This window comes from Nylanderia fulva, unplaced genomic scaffold, assembly GCF_048542155.1.
Source record: "Nylanderia fulva isolate GAGA-0341 unplaced genomic scaffold, ASM4854215v1 Scaffold24, whole genome shotgun sequence".
Lineage (NCBI taxonomy): Eukaryota > Metazoa > Arthropoda > Insecta > Hymenoptera > Formicidae > Nylanderia > Nylanderia fulva.
Window position 1 is genome coordinate 742,764 of NW_028190304.1, and position 18,328 is coordinate 761,091.

General features: G+C 31.0%; 2 protein-coding genes across 2 annotated transcripts; one reads left to right on the forward strand and one right to left on the reverse strand.

The window, feature by feature from the left end:
* Window positions 1–2,182: 2,182 nt before the first annotated feature.
* LOC114934250 (protein decapentaplegic) lies at window positions 2,183–11,649 on the forward strand. Its single transcript, XM_029306914.2, is given in 3 exon segments — window positions 2,183–2,357; window positions 2,359–2,629; window positions 8,156–11,649. Coding segments are annotated over 3 exon segments (1,281 nt in total). The 5' UTR covers window positions 2,183–2,213; the 3' UTR covers window positions 9,022–11,649.
* Window positions 11,526–17,765, reverse strand: LOC114934271 (protein fem-1 homolog B). Its single transcript, XM_029306938.2, has 10 exons — window positions 17,178–17,765; window positions 16,233–16,410; window positions 15,927–16,144; window positions 15,390–15,730; window positions 15,143–15,300; window positions 14,529–14,833; window positions 13,975–14,204; window positions 13,427–13,543; window positions 13,247–13,353; window positions 11,526–12,722 (listed from the first exon to the last, which is right to left on the reverse strand). Exons 1-10 carry the CDS (start codon window positions 17,322–17,324, stop codon window positions 12,565–12,567), a joined length of 1,959 nt encoding a protein of 652 aa, XP_029162771.1. The 5' UTR covers window positions 17,325–17,765; the 3' UTR covers window positions 11,526–12,564.
* Window positions 17,766–18,328: the final 563 nt, after the last annotated feature.

Genomic DNA, 18,328 nt, shown 5'->3' on the forward strand with positions numbered 1-18,328 from the left:
GTCATTTATCAATCTCTGATCGCGCGAAAAATCTATAAAAAAATTATTAGATAGATACTAATAAACTCTTACATACATTTACATACTGTATTACTATCATTATCGACTCTTAACTTATCAAATCCCAATTTGTCAAATTATATTATACACGATTTTTTAACTGTCCTGCGGCTATACTTTTATTGTAAAATATTATTTACATGCATGTTTTGTTGTCTTTTTTGCATCTTTATCCGCAGTTTCATTGTTACTCCAATAAGAAAGAAAATTATATAGTAGATAAATTATTAAATTTAGCAAATAATCGTCACTTTCAATTAAATATTGATTTAATCGACATACAGGGTATCTCGAATGTATCGTCCGATAATTTTGACAAAGCGTTATAGGACTTTGAATATATAAAACTTTTCGTCAAGTTTACCCATCTGAATAGTCATACGGAATTTTCGAATCACCGTATATAAAATCATAAAAGAAAAAACGCTCGATGATCGAGACTAAGAGAAAGCGATTACTTTGAAACAGAGCCTGATTCGACGAAATCCCTGAACATTCCATTGGTGGGCCTAAGAACCGTGGATCAATCGAATCTTGAGTCTCCGGGAAGATCTCACCTTTTGCTGAGTCAGAGAAATTATGCAGCTCTTCTTTGCTGACTAAAATTTCCGCTCGTTAGCGGGTGAACTTCAAAGAAAAGGGAAGAAACTTTACATTACGCTTGTTCGAAAAAAGAAATATAAAAGAAACTCGATAAGATTTGTTATCAATTTGATATCATATCGCGCTTTATTTATGGAGGATACTTTCAAAAAATTGTTGAAGATCTTAGTCTGTTTATATTTTCTAACGCTAATAATATCTCAATCTGTTCAATAATCTTACGTTATTTAAGTAATTTAAAAAAAGAATTTAAAAAATATATATATTATATTTCATAACATTTATAAAATATGTTATAAAAAATAAAATATAAATAAATAAAGAAAATTTAAATATTATCTTATATCATTTCTTAGAAAATATATTTAATATATATTATTTTACATATTTATCGGTCGATACTATCTATTCATTTCGATTACACATCGACTTATCGTCATGACTATATACTTTCAAATATATATATATATATATATATATATATATTGTGAAAGGGATAGACATAGCCATTTTTGGAAGATAAATCATAATGAGGATAAAGTATATATATATATATATATATATATATATATATATATACTTTATCCTGTATAATCACAGTACAACTTTTCAACGCCAAGTGTTTTAAGTATCTGCAACCATCTGGACTATTAACGAAGGATTACGGAAAAGGTACTAAAGGAGATACCTTTTACCTAGCAGGGCGGTTGTAGAACTGAGAAATAGTGGTATATTAACTAATACACGATCCCTGTGGTCAAAAGAATTTGTGGAAGGGATAGACAGCCATTTTTGGAAGATAAATCATAATGAGGATATATATATATATATATACTTTATCCTCATTATGATTTATCTTCCAAAAATGGTTGTCTATCCCTTCCACAAATTCTTTTGACCACAGGGATTGTGTATTAGTTAATATACCACTACTTCTCAGTTCTACAACCGCCCTGCTAGGTAAAAGGTATCTCCTTTAGTACCTTTTCCGTAATTCTTCGTTAATAGTCCAGATGGTTGCAGATACTTAAAACATTTGGCGTTGAAAAGTTGTACCGTGATTATACACCTAATTCTAAAGGACATTTGCATCGCTAGTTTCATCATAAAAGTATGATCATTTATAAAGAAGAGAAAGGAGAAAGAATTATATAAGTTAAATTAATAACTCATTAATCATCCTCAACCTTACGTGATAGTGTAGTTTATAATATTATTCAATATTTAAAAAAAATTCTTCTCTCTTTTTCTCACGGTCGACACTTTTTTGCAAAAGATCGTCATCATCATCATCATCATTATCCTAATCATCATCATCATCATCATCACTGTCGACATCTTTTTGCAAAATAATTATAAATTGTATAATCTTTTGCAAAAAGATGTGTCGACAGTGATGATGATGATGGTGGTGATGAGGATAATAATGAGAATAATCTTTTAAAAAGATATCGAGACTCAAGAACCTAAAAATGTATAGATTACATAATTTCTAATTATTTTATTTATTTTTCAGGGAGGTAACGCGTCAAGTGAGTGACGACGTCACGATGCGCATGTCGCCGCTGCTAAGATTAGTGCTCGTGGCAGCATTCGCGCTGCTAGCAAGTGCGAATGCTAATGCAGAGGCGGGTCTACGCGGATCTGACACGAACAGGACTGTGTTGTTGTCGTCATCACCATCATCACCGTCAGTCATCACCATCGTCGTCGTCGTCGTCGTCGTCGTCGTCATCGCGTCACGGCTTCAGAGCGATGAACAACAAGCAAGTGATTGCCGGGGTAGAGGCTAGTTTGCTCTCCCTCTTGGGCTTCAAGAAGAGACCCAACCCGCAGGGCACGGTGTACATTCCGAAGTCGCTCAGGAATCTCCAGGCCCGTCAGAGCAAAATCGGCGTCTCGAACATCGCGAAACCCGGGATTCACGCGCGATCGGCCAACACCGTTCGCTCGTTTTCACATGTCGGTGAGTGTCGGATTTTTTGTATATTTCTGTTAATCAGTAAGAATCAAGGTCGGACGGAAATAACAAAAGAAAAGAAACAGCTCCGGGTTGTTTTTTTCTGAAAAAACCTGGCAAAAAATTCTCAGAAAAATTCTTTTCCTTTTTAATCTAGAAAAATTAAGGAAATCTTTTTTTTACTTATTGTTAGAATCAAAGAAAATTTCTCATTGACATTCGAGGAATTTTTTGAAATATTTCTTCTTTAAACATTTCTCGCTTCTGTTTTGCAAGTAATCGATAGTTCGTTGATTGATTATCACAAGTTGTGTAAATCAGATGGGCTTAAAATATATAAAAAATGTAAATATATTTATAATATTTAAAATCTTGCCATATAAATATTGATTATTTATTTAATTTATTAATTATTTTAAGTGACGATTTAAAAAAAACGCATCAATATATTTGATATAATGTAGAAAGATCTATTTTTTTTTATAAACCATTATTTCTAAAAATTTTCTAAATTTACTTCATATTTTCAAAATATATAACTTATTTTAAAAAGTACAATATATAGAAAAATTTATTTTAAAAAATTGCATTTAAAAAGTCTAATTTTACTTGAAATTTTGAAATTTGGAAGATTTGAATTTTTTTTTAAATTTGTGTAAATATCCTGAATTTGCATTATTTCTGAAATGTAGTTAAGATTTTTATATAAACATATATGTGTAAAAGATTACACTTTGATCAAGGAAATTTAGTAAGACAAATGATTTTCATTCGTTTCTTTTTACTTTCTTAGTTAATTTCTTAATGTTACGTCACTTCTTAGTTACGTTATCTAAATTTTTCAAACATTGACATTTTTCGAAGAACAACAGAATAATATTAATAAAACAAAGTTAATTTAATTTCATCAACATTTATCAACATTGTCTTGATCAATATTAATATTAAACAAATTTCTTCAGATACAAATGAATAATATTATAATAATTACATACTTAATAATATTATATAAAATAAAAATTTTTTATTTATAAATATATATTATGTATGTATTGATAGAATATAATTTCTCAGAATGATCACGATAATCTTAATGTTTATATAAATATTGCACTTGTTTTTGAATTAATTATGCTCTAATATATCCTATAAAAATCGATAATACATATAAGTATATGTAAATAAAAAGATTATACGGTACATTCGCGAATCGTGATTCATTAAACGATGGTGAGAACTAGTAAGTTAAGATTCGTAATTCTCGAAAACAGGTTGGCGACTCTTTCGACTCTCAGTGAAAGTGCAGTAGTAAATGGAATGCAATTGCGCCCGTTATCAATCGTCATTCATTCTATGTCGTCGGTAAACGTGGATGACGAATTTCGATACGATTTTATCAGTTTTTTACATTTTTTTACGTACATTCCTTTGTATAATGTGGTCATATTTATAATTCTCGCGTGATTATCTGATTTTTGGTATATTTTTTTATATGAATAATAACGATGTTGATTGGAATTAGAAGGATTTTATCTTGAAATACTTTATAAGCTTCGAGAAGAAAAGCAAAATATTTGATAGATTACAAAATATCTATGATGAGAATTTCGCTGATATAACGATACGTAATTTAGGGGGAATATTTTATCCTATAAATTACAAATTTATCTTAAACATATCTGGCATAATTAGCGTAATTAAAATATTTATTTTATACTGCTTTGTACAGGAAGTTATTTCTCTTCTTCGAAAAAAGATCTCTATATGCTATTATTCATAGTAAAACAATTTGAAGAGTTTCACATTTAAAAAGTCTTCTTCTAAAAGATTGTTTAGAATTTATTTAATAATTTGTTTAATTATATCAAAAGTGTTTCAAAAGTCCTGCAACATTCAAATATCTCGAAAATAAAGACTCTTTGAGAAAAATGTTTTAAATAAAAATTGTAGGGATTAAGTAACACATTAAGTAGTAATATAATTATAAATAGCATTGTGTTAAGGCCACGTAAAATTTACTTTGACATTTTTTAATGGAAATCCTTCTTTTTGATTACATATACAGAGCTTTTCAAAACACTATATTTTGAGTTATGAAGTTTGAAAGATAGAATAGTTTGACATAAAATACTAAATACACTTAAAATATTAAATACACTTAAAGCTCTATAATTCCTTTTATTTGAAACATTTTCCCAAATAGCAACCATATGTCATTTTGACGTTTAATGACGTCAGTTTGTTACTTGAATTTTTCCCAAAAGCCTTTGTTTCCGAGATATTTGACTGTTGCAGGCCTCTTAGCAAAAGATCATCCAAATGAATTTTTTCGTAATAGTTACGGATTCAATACAGATTAGTGAATGAACGAGACTTGTAATACTATAAATTTTTTGTCAAATATTTTAAAAATAAAAATTTATAGATATATATATATATAAATTTCTTTATTTATATATATTTCTCAAATTTTATTTTTAAAACTAATACTTTTAAAGTATGTATGGAAATTTTAAAAATGTATGATTTCCTACAATTTATTCATTGATACATATACATATATGTATACAAAAATAGGTATTATTATTTCATTAAATTAAAAATGACACGAAAATTTCTGAAAGAGAATCCCTGCCACAACAACCCGAAACAATAATGTTGTATGTTCACGGGACTCGCCTGTCGTGTGAAGAAGAGCAGAATGGCATCCGAACGATTTCGGTTGAACCGACAAAAGACCCTTCGGTCACAGCGGTCGTCGTGCTTTGAGATCTTTCAACTAAAAAAGAAAGGAGAATCAGCTCTATCTCGCTCGCCTAGGTACACCTTCGACCCGATGATGATACTGCGTTGGAATGTTGAGGGATTTTCGGGACAGTTCCATCGTTACCTTTCTTGCTTTCGGGAGGTCGGTCTTCCGTTCATGTGATTCACATCTACCGGATGTGAAGCCGAGGCATTCCGACCCTCTGAGGGTCTCTGAAATGAGTCTCCCGAAGGAGAAGAATAGCTTCGCTGTATTCGAAGACTGAAGCACTCAGGGGGATGACATAACATCTGGAGAAAGTGCCAGGAGCAATTAAGGAGGAAGCATAATGGAAAGTGGCTAGGCGAGGAACCTGACGATGGTTCTTTTGATAAAGAGGCATGTTATCTTCAAACGCGTTGTCTCAAATTGGCCGAATACCGGGAAGAATGGAGAACCGATGTTGTGTCACCTCCTGTTATTTAACTTTGACATTTTTTATCTTTTCTTACTAATGAATTAAATAATAATAAGTAAATAAAATATACACACCGATTAGAGCACTTTTATTTTGTCACGCTGAAAAAAAATTTATTAACTTCGTAATAATATTTATTTTAATATTGCCAAATAAATAATTTATTTGATATAAGAGAATCCATTTCGAAACAGATAAAGATATAAATATTTATTTGTTTCAAATAAATGATTTATTTGGCAGTATTGAAATTAATACTTATTCAAATTTAATAATTTTTATTTTTCAGTGCGGTAATAAATAAGGACACAGATATTATCTTCATTTTGCGACACAATCGGAATCTGACTTAATCAAAATAATACTGGTTTTAATGAAAACGTCCGAATAAGGGGTGACATTTGAAATAAACATTTACAATAAACTCGAGTTTAAAGTCTTTCGAGCCATTAATTTTTATATATGATCACGTTGATGATGTTTAATTCGATTCCTCTCTTTTGCTAGATTTTAAATAAAATTTTTTAATTATTTATATATAATTTATATATAATTATATGTATAATTTATTAATATATATCTAGGAAAAAAGATGGAAAGAGTAAAATTTGTCATAATTAAAACTTTTAATTTTTACTTTTGAATCATGAAGGCGACGACTGAAAACTTAAATTACAAATTAATTAATACTGGATATTAATTAGTATAAATTGTTGAAAAAAATTTTTAATATAAAATAACAGTTATTGACTTTATTGAATCTGTTCACTCTTTTGTGTATGTGTAAAAAATTATTATAGTTTAAATAATAGATTTGTATTCTTCGCCAGAGAGAATTCAAAAAATAATAAGGAAATTAAGGATTAGTTCGACCATACTGGCTCTTATTAATATTATTCTTCTTTATTAGATATGAAGTACACTACGTTTCGACCTTAAATTTAGGTCCTTTTCAAGTATTAAAACAATTCTAATAAGCCACATTAAGATATAGAGATATAAATTATGATATGTTAAGCGCTGTGAACTTTAACATGTCGCTAAGACCTTCTGTCAACTACTGATTATAGTTTAGTTCAGACTGAATTTTGTATAAAAAGAGATTCACATATATATATATATATATATATATATATATGTAATAAGAAATCTATAATTAATATTTTATAATTAATATTTCTGTTTAATATTTTCCTTTAATATTTCTCTTTAATATATTTTCCTGCCATTTGCTTTGCTTCCCAGCAGAAATTGCTAGACTCTACAGAGAATGCCCGATGATACACAGAGATATTCATATGTACGCGTAGATCAACATTCAGGCTCTTGTATATGAAATTTACATACGTATTACACGAACTACGACTGCAATCCTCTGTTTTCGAGTCTTCTGAGAAAGATAAACTGCGTCGTCGTACATACATACATTTTACTTAACATTGGCTATTTTCGCAGAAGTGTGAATTAAATTATGTACGCGTGTCTTAAGATATATTCGCGTAGGTCACGTGAAAATGATCCTGGCGGCACTCCTTATTAATTTATAAATGTCGTAAGACTGATGAACACTCATGGAAAGAGAGAGAGAGAGATCATTTTCTTTTGAATTTAAATGCAGAAACTTCTTGTAAAACCGGTGATTTATTTTTAATTCGATTATGCGATCTATGATATAATACATGTCTAAGAGAAGTGACGCCTTTAAAAGTTCTAAAATATTTAAAGACGTGATTCTTATTTTGCGACGATCTGCTTCGTGTTTTGAATCATCGATTTGTTTTGTTGTTTTTTTTGGACCGAAAGAATTTTTGTTTCTTGTTTTATTTACTTTTAAAATTCTATTTTTCAAGTCACAGAAAGTTATAGCGTATAGGTATATTATGTGAAACTTATATACATTTAATTTAACTGATTTAATTAATTTAGTGTAACACATTTATTATATAATGTATTATAATGTATTATTATTCAATTTTAATTAATACAGTCGAATACTTCTGAAATTATATCTTTTATCTTTTGTATGAAATATTTACAAACGACCATAATTTCAGAGATATTAGACTATGTTAATTTATATATATGATTGTTTAGTCAATTTCTAAGTAGCAAATGTCTAATGACGTCAGTTTGCTACTTGAGAACTCATTCGTACACTTGTGACATTTCTAAACGCAAATCCTAAAGTAAAATGAGATATTCGACTGCCTCAATTAAAATGGGACACCCTGTATATATATACATCCCAAATTCTCAACTTGGAAAATATATCCATGTCCACTAATCCCTTTTATATCTCCTTTTCCAGAGAGCAAACTGGACCACAAGTTCACATCCCCGAATCTCTTCCGGCTGTCGTTCAACCTGAGCGGAATTACCGCGAATGAGACGCTGCAGGCGGCAGAATTGACCCTGTCGCGCGTGACGATCCCGAAAACCAGCGGAGAGACGGAGAAGCCCAGGATACTGGTGTACGACATCCTGCAACCTGGGGTGAAGGGTCGCAGCAAGCCGCTGTTGCGGCTGATCGACAGCAAGGCGATCGAGACTACTGGGACTAAGGAGAAGACCAGGACCGTCAGCCTGGACGTCCAGCCGGCCGTGGATAGGTGGCTGCGGAACGAGGGCGAAAATCACGGTCTCCTGGTGCGGGTGAGCGTCCCGGCGCGGGCGCGCGCGCACGAGCACGTGCGGCTGAAGCGGGCCGCGGACATGCACAAGGAGGCGTGGGCCGTCGAGCAGCCGATGCTCTTCACTTACACGGACGACGGCCGGTACGAGATGGCGAACGCGGAGAAGATAATGGAGCGGCGAGCGAGACGCGCCGCTTTGCGGAAGAACCGGCGGAAGGACGGTCGGGAGAATTGCCGGCGACATCCGCTCTACGTCGACTTCGCGGACGTCGGGTGGAACGACTGGATCGTCGCGCCGCCCGGATACGACGCCTTCTACTGCCACGGTGATTGCCCGTTTCCTCTCGCCGATCATCTCAACTCGACGAATCACGCGATCGTCCAGACCCTCGTTTACTCGACCAAGCCGAGCATGGTGCCCAAAGCCTGCTGCGTGCCCACCTCCCTCAGCTCGATATCGATGCTCTATCTCGACGAGGAGAACAAGGTGGTGCTCAAGAATTACCAGGACATGGCGGTCCTCGGATGCGGCTGCCGCTGATGGCTCTTATATATCTGGGTTCGCGGCGAGGAAGGATGAGGAGGAGGCTCGTATAGAACCTCCTGAAGGAATATATAGAGAGATATTTATTTCCTTAGGTCCCGGACCACTCGTGTTTCGTATACATAAATCGCGCTCGCCCCCGGCTACTTGGCGAACGCATCGGATAAGGATTGATATATATACATGCGAGCATAGACGCTGTAAATTAATATATATTAGAGAAAAAGAGAGGGGATAAGAGTAAGGCGTGATGGAATGACATTCTTTGACAGATTTATCCCATGTGAACTCCCAGGTAGAACATAAAACTCAGATTGACATCATGGTGACGTCACTTATTATTTAAAGTGCTTCTGGAGAACAGTTTTTACATGTACAATTATTCATTTATTTTATTGTTCAAACATATTCTAACAATTCAACATAATAATTTCTTGAAAATTACATAAAAGCGATTATCTTATATAAGAGGGCTTTAAATCTATGATTCGTCTTGTCATCTTTAATTCATTTTTTAATCATTTTTGTCTAGGTAACTTTTAAGTGATGAATAAAATCATGTTGACGTTATTGTGAGTTTTATGTTTCACCTGGAACCCGTAATAAGATTTCAGTTTAGCAAGCATATGTCACTTTGACGTCATTAGACAGCAAACTGACGTCATTTTGTTACTTGGGATAGATAAATAGATTTACGGTTTTAAAAAACTGTCTTTTACTGTATGATTGAGGTAATTCAGTCAGTGAATTTCGATAGAGATCTTGTTATCATTCTCGAATCCGATAAGCGATCGATGAAACTTTTAATTTTATTAGCGGAATCAATTTGAAATGCGATGACTACACTGAAAAGAAATGTATTAACTTGATTAAACCTTTGAACTAAATATTATTTTGTTATTTAAACCTAAGAATATTAAAATTATTAAAATTATTAAAATATTAAAATTAAATATAACATATTAAATTCAACAAAACGTATATTTGACTTACAATTGAATACTAATATATTTGATTTAACATAGTTGATTTAACAAAATAGTAATTTAGTTGAAAGGTTTATAGGTCAATAAGTTAACAAATTTTTTATCAGTGTAGTTTAACTGCGATCGAATAATGCGAGTTGATCGAGGAAAAGGAAGCAGTTGACATTATTCAGTTGTAAAATTGCGCAAAATCAAGCGACAATTGCGACGGAACGAGAGGATTTCTTGATAATAATAATAATAATATAATGATAATGATCGAGAACGCGATAATAAGAGCGGTTACACCCGATCATAAGCAGCCAGACCCAATTGAGAAAATGACAGGAGAGGACTGATTCTTCTAAAAGATGATAATCGAGGGATACAATTTTGCAAATTGACCATCCGTCCGATCTCTTGCTTATTCTTTATCAGAGATTCTCAAGCTGTTTCATGAAACTTTTTTTTATTAATTTGACTTTTTTCATCGCACTCGATTTTTTATCCGACATATAGTGTCAGCAGATACACAGTTTTATATGAAAGAAATTTCGTTCAGTACTCGAATCATGCGATTATTCAATTATGATCAGAATCGGAAATAGAATTCGCGGAATCTCGTTGTACCTATTTTCTATTATTAGAGAGTTGCTAGATTGAAAAAAAATTACGAACTTTGCATGGAAGCATTTCCCTATCTTCAAGTATTTGAAATAAATTTATTTGGAATTTATTTTAAATACACGAAAAATCTACATTTTTTACAATATTTCACTACTATGACTTTTAATAATTGTATGAATTATAAAGTGGCGACGAAGAGATTAATTAATTCTAATGTATCATTAACAAGACGAAATCATTGAATGAAAAAAAAAAAAAAAACACGTACGAGCGCTTATATTTTAATTTTGTTTTTATACATACTTTATTACAAATTGACTATATTTATACTTAATCTTTTTTCTTAGATATTTCAACTATTTTAAACTTTGCGAAAGTAAACGATAGGATGCATAATATAAGAGCGACTTCACGATTTATCGGCAAAAATTGTATATTGCTAATAACTGTAACTGTAATATTGTAAAAGACATTGTGTAACACTTCAGTAAACAAATTTAGAAAAATTTTACGTGTCGGAAAAAATATAATATTGTAGCATGTGTAGTTTTTTTATAGCGTTCATCGCATGTACATATATATACGAATACGCATTTATATCTTTCCTGTAATTTGATTGGATTAAACAAAACGTCTGCGTTTTCGTAAAAATTGCCGTATATTAATATTAAAAAAAATTACCGCCACGAATATAAATTATAATTGTAGCTTAAGGATTTTATTCTATTTATTTTTTTTTTCTTCTTTCTCTTTTGCCAAAAGATATTTTTGAAAACACACACGTGTATATTTGTACAGAAGTGTTATATCGATAAGGCGAGCGCCCGTTATGTAAAATGTGTAAGATAGGATATAAAATAAATAACGAGAGGTCTGTAAACATTGTTGTAAATAATATGCTGTAAAGAGTATTTTTCGTATATGTATATTCTTATATTTTAATATTTTATCAATATATTTTCCTAGTGTTCTCCACAGTTGTATACATAGAATGCGTGTAAATATTAAATAAATTTATAATACGGCAACCACACATGCGAATGTACATTTTATACCTATTTCAGATTGTCTTGTGCATTTTTTTAAATAAGCTATAATATACGCATATATGTAAATTGAATTTAATCTATAAAATTCGCATATATAAGAATTGATAATTTTAAAGGTTGTTTGATTTTATAGATTTACCAATAATTATATATTATAATTTATATACAATTATTATATATATAATTTAAAATTAGTGAAAATGAGATAGAATAAAATTTTAAAATGCCTGCTACTTATTCAAATATTTTATTATGATTATTAACTATTTACCGAGTTTAAAATCTAATATATTTATATAAAAAGATAATTCCAAACTTATTAGTATCGGTGTATTGTAAAAGGACAGTTTTCATATAAATCGTGATCATTCTTGTTCAACTTATTAATAATATATTACACATAATTTTTATAAATATATATATAATTATAGTTGAAATATATATGTATATATAAATTCCACATGAGAGAAATAAGGAGAGGGGAAGAATCTTTCACAAGATCTTTAGAATCCCAATTTTACATCTGACATTTCCTATTACAGTATATAAGATATATAATTGAAAATTTGAAAAATTTTGATTTTTAGCATTATAATCCATTTTCTCTAGTTTGCGATTTTCTCTATCCTCAGATTTTCTTTGTATTAATTATAGGTCGGTTACTTTTCTCTAGAATTCTCTTACAATCTATACTCATTGTTATCGAATAAGGAAAATAAACGAGAAATATAAAAAATATCTTTATTTTTGCGTTATTATTAGGTCAGAAATAGAGAAATTGAGGGAAAATCATAGAATAGAAGAAAATCAACTGTACTTTATATAAGAATATTAATTTAAAGTATTGTATATACTTTATACACAAAAAGACTTTGATTCTTCGTGACGAAGACGGTTCGTCAGCTCTGATTCAGCCCGGGTCCGTGCAGTTCAATGAAACTTTCCAGCGAACGAGGAACGTTACCATAATAAGGCAGATTGTAAGCCTTGATTGCCTTGGCAGCCATACACGTTAAGGATAATTTGGTCTGAGTTCGTAATATTATTTTAGCTACACCTGAAATAGAAATTGAGTATCGGCCAACCGTAGGTTCACGTGGAAAATACCGTAATAGAGAGAATCTGATCACAGAAAAAAAGGAATCCTTGATTCAAGTATATTTTTATTCTTGAACACTATTTGATTCATTTAAGATAGAATGTTCAATAGAATGTTCTTTGTAATCACAAATCTTCATTTGCCTTAATAATAAATAAATTTGTGTGAAGTATATTTTATCCTTAAGATATATTCTTGTTTTAAAATCGTTATATGGTAAAAACAAACTTAGTCACATTTGAACTAAACTTTAACACATTTGAACGCAACTTTATTTTTAAATTGAAGTCAATTTCAGCTTCAACCAAGAATATTTTGCACTTTTTAGGATATCCTTTATGCAAGATTATTTATATTTGGCGCTATTATAAGGATAAAATATACTTAAATCAAAGCATATTCGCATTCTTTCAAGGATACTGTTTTTTCTGTGATAAATTTAAATTGAGATAAATAATTCGAGAGATCTGTATGAAACCTACCCGTAGTAACTACATCGTATGGCGTGAGTCCTCCGTTATTCACAGTATCCATATGTGCTCCGGCTTCTATAAGATCTATTATAATTGAATGTAAGGTCGCAAAATCGCTGAAAAAGATTTTAAAATATTATCTAATCTATACGAAGAACAAATTTGCGTGTAACTTTAAGTGTAGCATACCTGATTGCTTTGTTGTAGCCAACGATGACATGGAGCGGCGTGTTTCTTTCATTATCCATTGCATTTACATTAGCTCCGCAACGAATTAGTAACTTTGCTGTGGCTGCGCACGGAAATCTGAAAATCAAATAGATTTTTTAAATTATATTTATTATTTGTTCCTTAATGCATGACTTGATATTGAGTTTATTTATGCGATATAAACATGAATAAGTATTATGAAAATAGTAAGTAATATTAAGTTAGAGTTATAAATCAAAATAAATAAAATTAAGTCAAATAAATTTATAAAACTTATTCACAAATTTAAAAAATTAAGAATGAAAAAATTAAACTGATAATTTTGCTTAAAATAAGACCTTACTCTCTATCAATATTTTTTTTTTTTTATTTTTTTTTTACGTACTTGCAGACATCATTCACAAATTAAAATTTAAATATAAAATTATTAAAATTTAAAATTAAAATTTAAAAAATTGAATGGATAATTTTAAAATACGATCCTATCTTCTCTATTGTGATATTATTTTAATTTTTTTTTTACATACTTGCAGACATCATTTGTATGAAAATCATCGACAGGGGTTTCGGCATTCACAGCAAGATGCAATAAGGTCTGCCCGTCTTTCAGGGACACCTGTAACGCGCATAATTTGTGCACCAAGTGATACGCCTGTCTCAAATCCGACTCGTCGCATCTATTTCCATTAAGCGTCATGAGTTTCGTCAAAATCGTTAAAATATACAGAGTCGTTGTGATATTCGATTCCATCTCTTCCTATGCAGACATTATTTCTAAATGTAGAAATATATTTTTCCGTTTTATGTCATATGATAATCCAATATACAATCATTGACATTCATTAAAAATAATATAATATATAATAAATAATTCAATATAATATAAAATAAATAATAAATAATTTAATAAATAATAGCGATTCACAAATCTTCATTTTCTTCGAGAGCAACAGAATCACATATGATAAATGAAAAGATAAATATATTTTTTTACAAAATGGAATGTTGAACAAATTGTATATTGAATTATTAAAATATAGTTTTCTCTTATGGAAATAAAAATCCTTTTTAGCACACTTACAAGGCATTGATCAATGTCATCCTTGGAATCTGGACTTTGAATTTTGGTCTTGTTTCTATTCAATTCCGTTATGCTCGCCTCCAATACGTTTATCACTTGAGAGAAATCTAGATCGACACCTACGTGTATCATTTGCGAGAAAACTTGCGCGAATCGAAGAAGATCCGTCACAATGGATATATCGTTGAGCTGTCTCAGTTTCAAAGCATGCAACCATAAGTCTATGCATCTGTCAAATCTGGCATTGTCCGCAAATATAGCGCCTCTAAATACTATGGGATGTGGCAGTTCTGGATTATGAAGACCTGGTGAACAAATAGAAAGAAAAAAATTACTTCTCACTAAAGAGCAAAACATTTTTATACAGGGTATCCAATTTTAAAGACTATCTTCGCCCCAAAAACTTCAAGAAATCGATTTATATATAAAAAAAATATAATTTCATTTAAAAAAAACCTTTGAAAAGCGTCTTCTGTCCTCCATCAAATCAAACAACTTTGGTTTAAAAACATTTTGTTGTACAATCAAAAATAAAAAGTTTTTGGAGGTGGTCGATTAAAATTGGACAGTATAGTTGTGCTTCAATAAAATTAAATCAAAAAACGCATATATACCCAAAATTCTTTCCCGAATAACGAGCGATTCCATATGTATGGCGTTGGGATTATCTTTAATGCTTTCTAATCTCTCGAGTGTCTCGCTTTCCCTCCAATTCTCATATGCTTTTACGACTGGACCTAGTTGCTTATATACAATATTATTATCACTATACCTGGAGAGCACATGTGAAAAATAATGTGTAATTAGAGAGTATAAGAGAGAGAATTCACAGTAAAATGAAAACAAATAGTTTTTTCTCACCTTAACTCCATCGCTTTATACAGGTACTTATACGCTTTAGTTAGGCAATAATTATCCTTATCATTAGCGTAAGACGCTCCGAGTAGCTCGTAAGCATCTATTATTTCCTCCTTCGTCACTTCCTCTCTTTGTACTAAATATTCGACGACTTCCGCGCGCGTCCGTTCGGCAGCCGTTATTAAAGGTGTCATACCACTCACATTCTTCGTCATTTTCGTTCCATACTTCAATAATTCGCAAACAATGCTACTGTGTCCGCATTCGGCGGCAAAATGCAACGCTGTTGCACCACAAAATGCTTTCTTGTTAGGATCCGCTCCTTTATCTAATAAAAAATTGACCTGAAAAATTTCAGACGTCAAAAGATCAACTAAATCTATATATACGTAAATCATGATTGCATAATAAACAGATATTAAGAGCAATAAAACAATGTTTTATAAGTTACAATTTATAATAAATTTATATAAATTCTAATTATATTAGATGTATAATTATTTATTAATTTATATTATAATTATAATAATAAGTGCTCACAATATCAAGATGTCCTTTGTATGACGCTATCATGAGGCAAGTGTTGTTGAATGTATTGGGAATATTTATATCCGCATGATGGTCGATCAAATACTTAACAATATCCAAGCGTCCATTAAAACATGCAGCTCGAAGTGGTGTAGAATTGGTTTTCGTTGGATGATTAATGTTTGCGCCTGCTTTCACGAGAGTTTTAAGAACACTTAAATGTCCTGCACCTACAATTGACATTTTTAACTATGTAATACAACAGAATTTGTTATTACAGTATTTCTCTGTCGAGATACATTATTTTCTAGCTGTTACCTGCCGCAGCCCAAAGTGCGCTGGCTCCCTCAATGACGTATCCATTAAATTTGACTGTACCTTCCTGCTCTAAATCAGGTTTAAACTTGTCAAGTAACATTCTCACTACCTTATTGTGCCCATAACGTGCGGCAATTATCAAAGGAGTACATCTTTGTCCATCATCTTCTAGAACTTTCTGTAAATATAAATCAAAATTATGTTTCAGACTATATTTCACACATTCTAGACAATTGTAGATATTAAAAATAACTATATCCAATAAGAGACAATTTATATTTATAAGATATATATTTATATGTCAAATTATAACATTTGGAAATTTATATAGCACTTTGTAGCTTAAAAAGATTTACAAAATTAAGAACAATATAAAAAAAAAATATATATATAATATATAATAATAAATATATGAATTTTATATATATATAAATAATTAGTAAACAAATATATGAATAATATCTATATGTATATCTGTGTGTGTGTATGTTGCAAGTTGTCCTCAATTCTTTCTAATTGTGCACAACTGGTGCAAAAAGAATCAGTGTCACACATATAATTATATACATCAATATACATGTTATAACAGTATTCTATAAACTTGAATATTAATTATTGAAATTAAGTATATAAATTTAACTAGCTTAAGCACAGCATCTTTGATCAAACATTTCATATTAAAAGCTGCAACTAAAGTTTTATATTTTATTTTATATTGAAAACCATAATCAATCAATCTATTTCGTATTAAAAGCTATAAGAATTTTATATTTTATCTTACATTAAAAAAAAATTACTCCAATTACAAATAATTACAAATAAAGTTAGAAATATTGTGACACACTTTGCAATTAGTTAAAGAAGATAAAAAGATATTCAAAAAGAATTATCGGTGATTAATTAATTAAAATAAAAAAAAAATACCTAATTTCCAGGACGCTTTACCTGGTTAATCAGATGGTTGACGTCTGCGTCGGATTTATCGCTCAGCAGGGTATAAAGAGCGATCGGCATCCCGTCCCTGGCGGAATAATAAATCCGCTTGATCAGCGACTGCTGCGTATCGTCTATTATCTCGCACGCGGTGTCCATCGTCCTCGTGTCGAGGAGAAATAAATTATATTATTCCCGCAAGCAGAAGCTCCAGAGATCTTCGCCCGAATCGGCTGATGATCGTATGAATCTCTCATCCGTAGTAACCTCAAAACTCATATGTCATTCTCCGCTCTTCGCGGAAAATATACAACAACGCGTGCCGCCGTTCCTGATCCTATTTTGAGAACGTTACGAGCAAAAATATAGCGATCCCGACGTAAAAATAACCATGCACAAAGCGGCGCGTTTTTGCACTCTCCTTTTTGTGCGATGTTCACCCGAAAACGGGAAAAATGCGCTGAATCGCGGGATCCTTCGCAATTAAATTCTACATTTCACGATCGCTTTTCGAGAAGATCGTTTTTCAGATTTATCCAATAATTTATTCACATTATTCATTTTCGCGAGTTCTGAAATAATACATCATATATATATATATGTATGCGTGTGTGTGTATGTGCAGAGAGAAGTATATGTATGTGCAGATTTGCGCTGAATGATAATATCATGGTTATTTTCCGCACTAGTGTCAAAATCAGCTGATGGTAACGTCAGTATTCGTTTTTATCGACAAAATTCGCAGTGGCAATTTCGAGTGTGTGAAAATAATTAGAGTTTCAAGGAGCAATGCAATCTTATGCAATTGTACTATTCAATAAACATTTATCATTTATACTTACTTTTCTTTTATTTTATAAATTCCAAAGTTTTATTTGTTATTAGTTGCAGTACCAGTATATATATTTTATCGACATAGTTGTATATTTTCGTACTTCTAGGATTTCTCTGCATTAATTTTGTCAAAATATAAAATGCAATTCTCTACAATTGCAATACATGCATCAATAATCCCAGGGAATCTCGATTTTATATGAAAAATGGGAAATAACAGTTTTCCTTACTTATTTTCATCTCGATATGACATCTCGAATTACAAACGAACTGTCAATCTCATCATAATATTATTATGTACATAATTTTAATTAATCGAATTTCTATTA

What these genes read in the sequence shown, in the direction of transcription:
- LOC114934271 (XM_029306938.2), bottom strand. Translation starts at nt 17,324, where the DNA reads ATGGACACCGCGTGCGAGATAATAGACGATACGCAGCAGTCGCTGATC. An exon ending in CGCACTTTGGGCTGCGGCAG is followed by an intron (nt 16,145 to 16,232) that starts GTAACAGCTAGA and finishes TGTCAATTGTAG; the next exon opens with GTGCAGGACATTTAAGTGTT. An exon ending in TATTCGGGAAAGAATTTTGG is followed by an intron (nt 14,834 to 15,142) that starts GTATATATGCGT and finishes TTTGTTCACCAG; the next exon opens with GTCTTCATAATCCAGAACTG.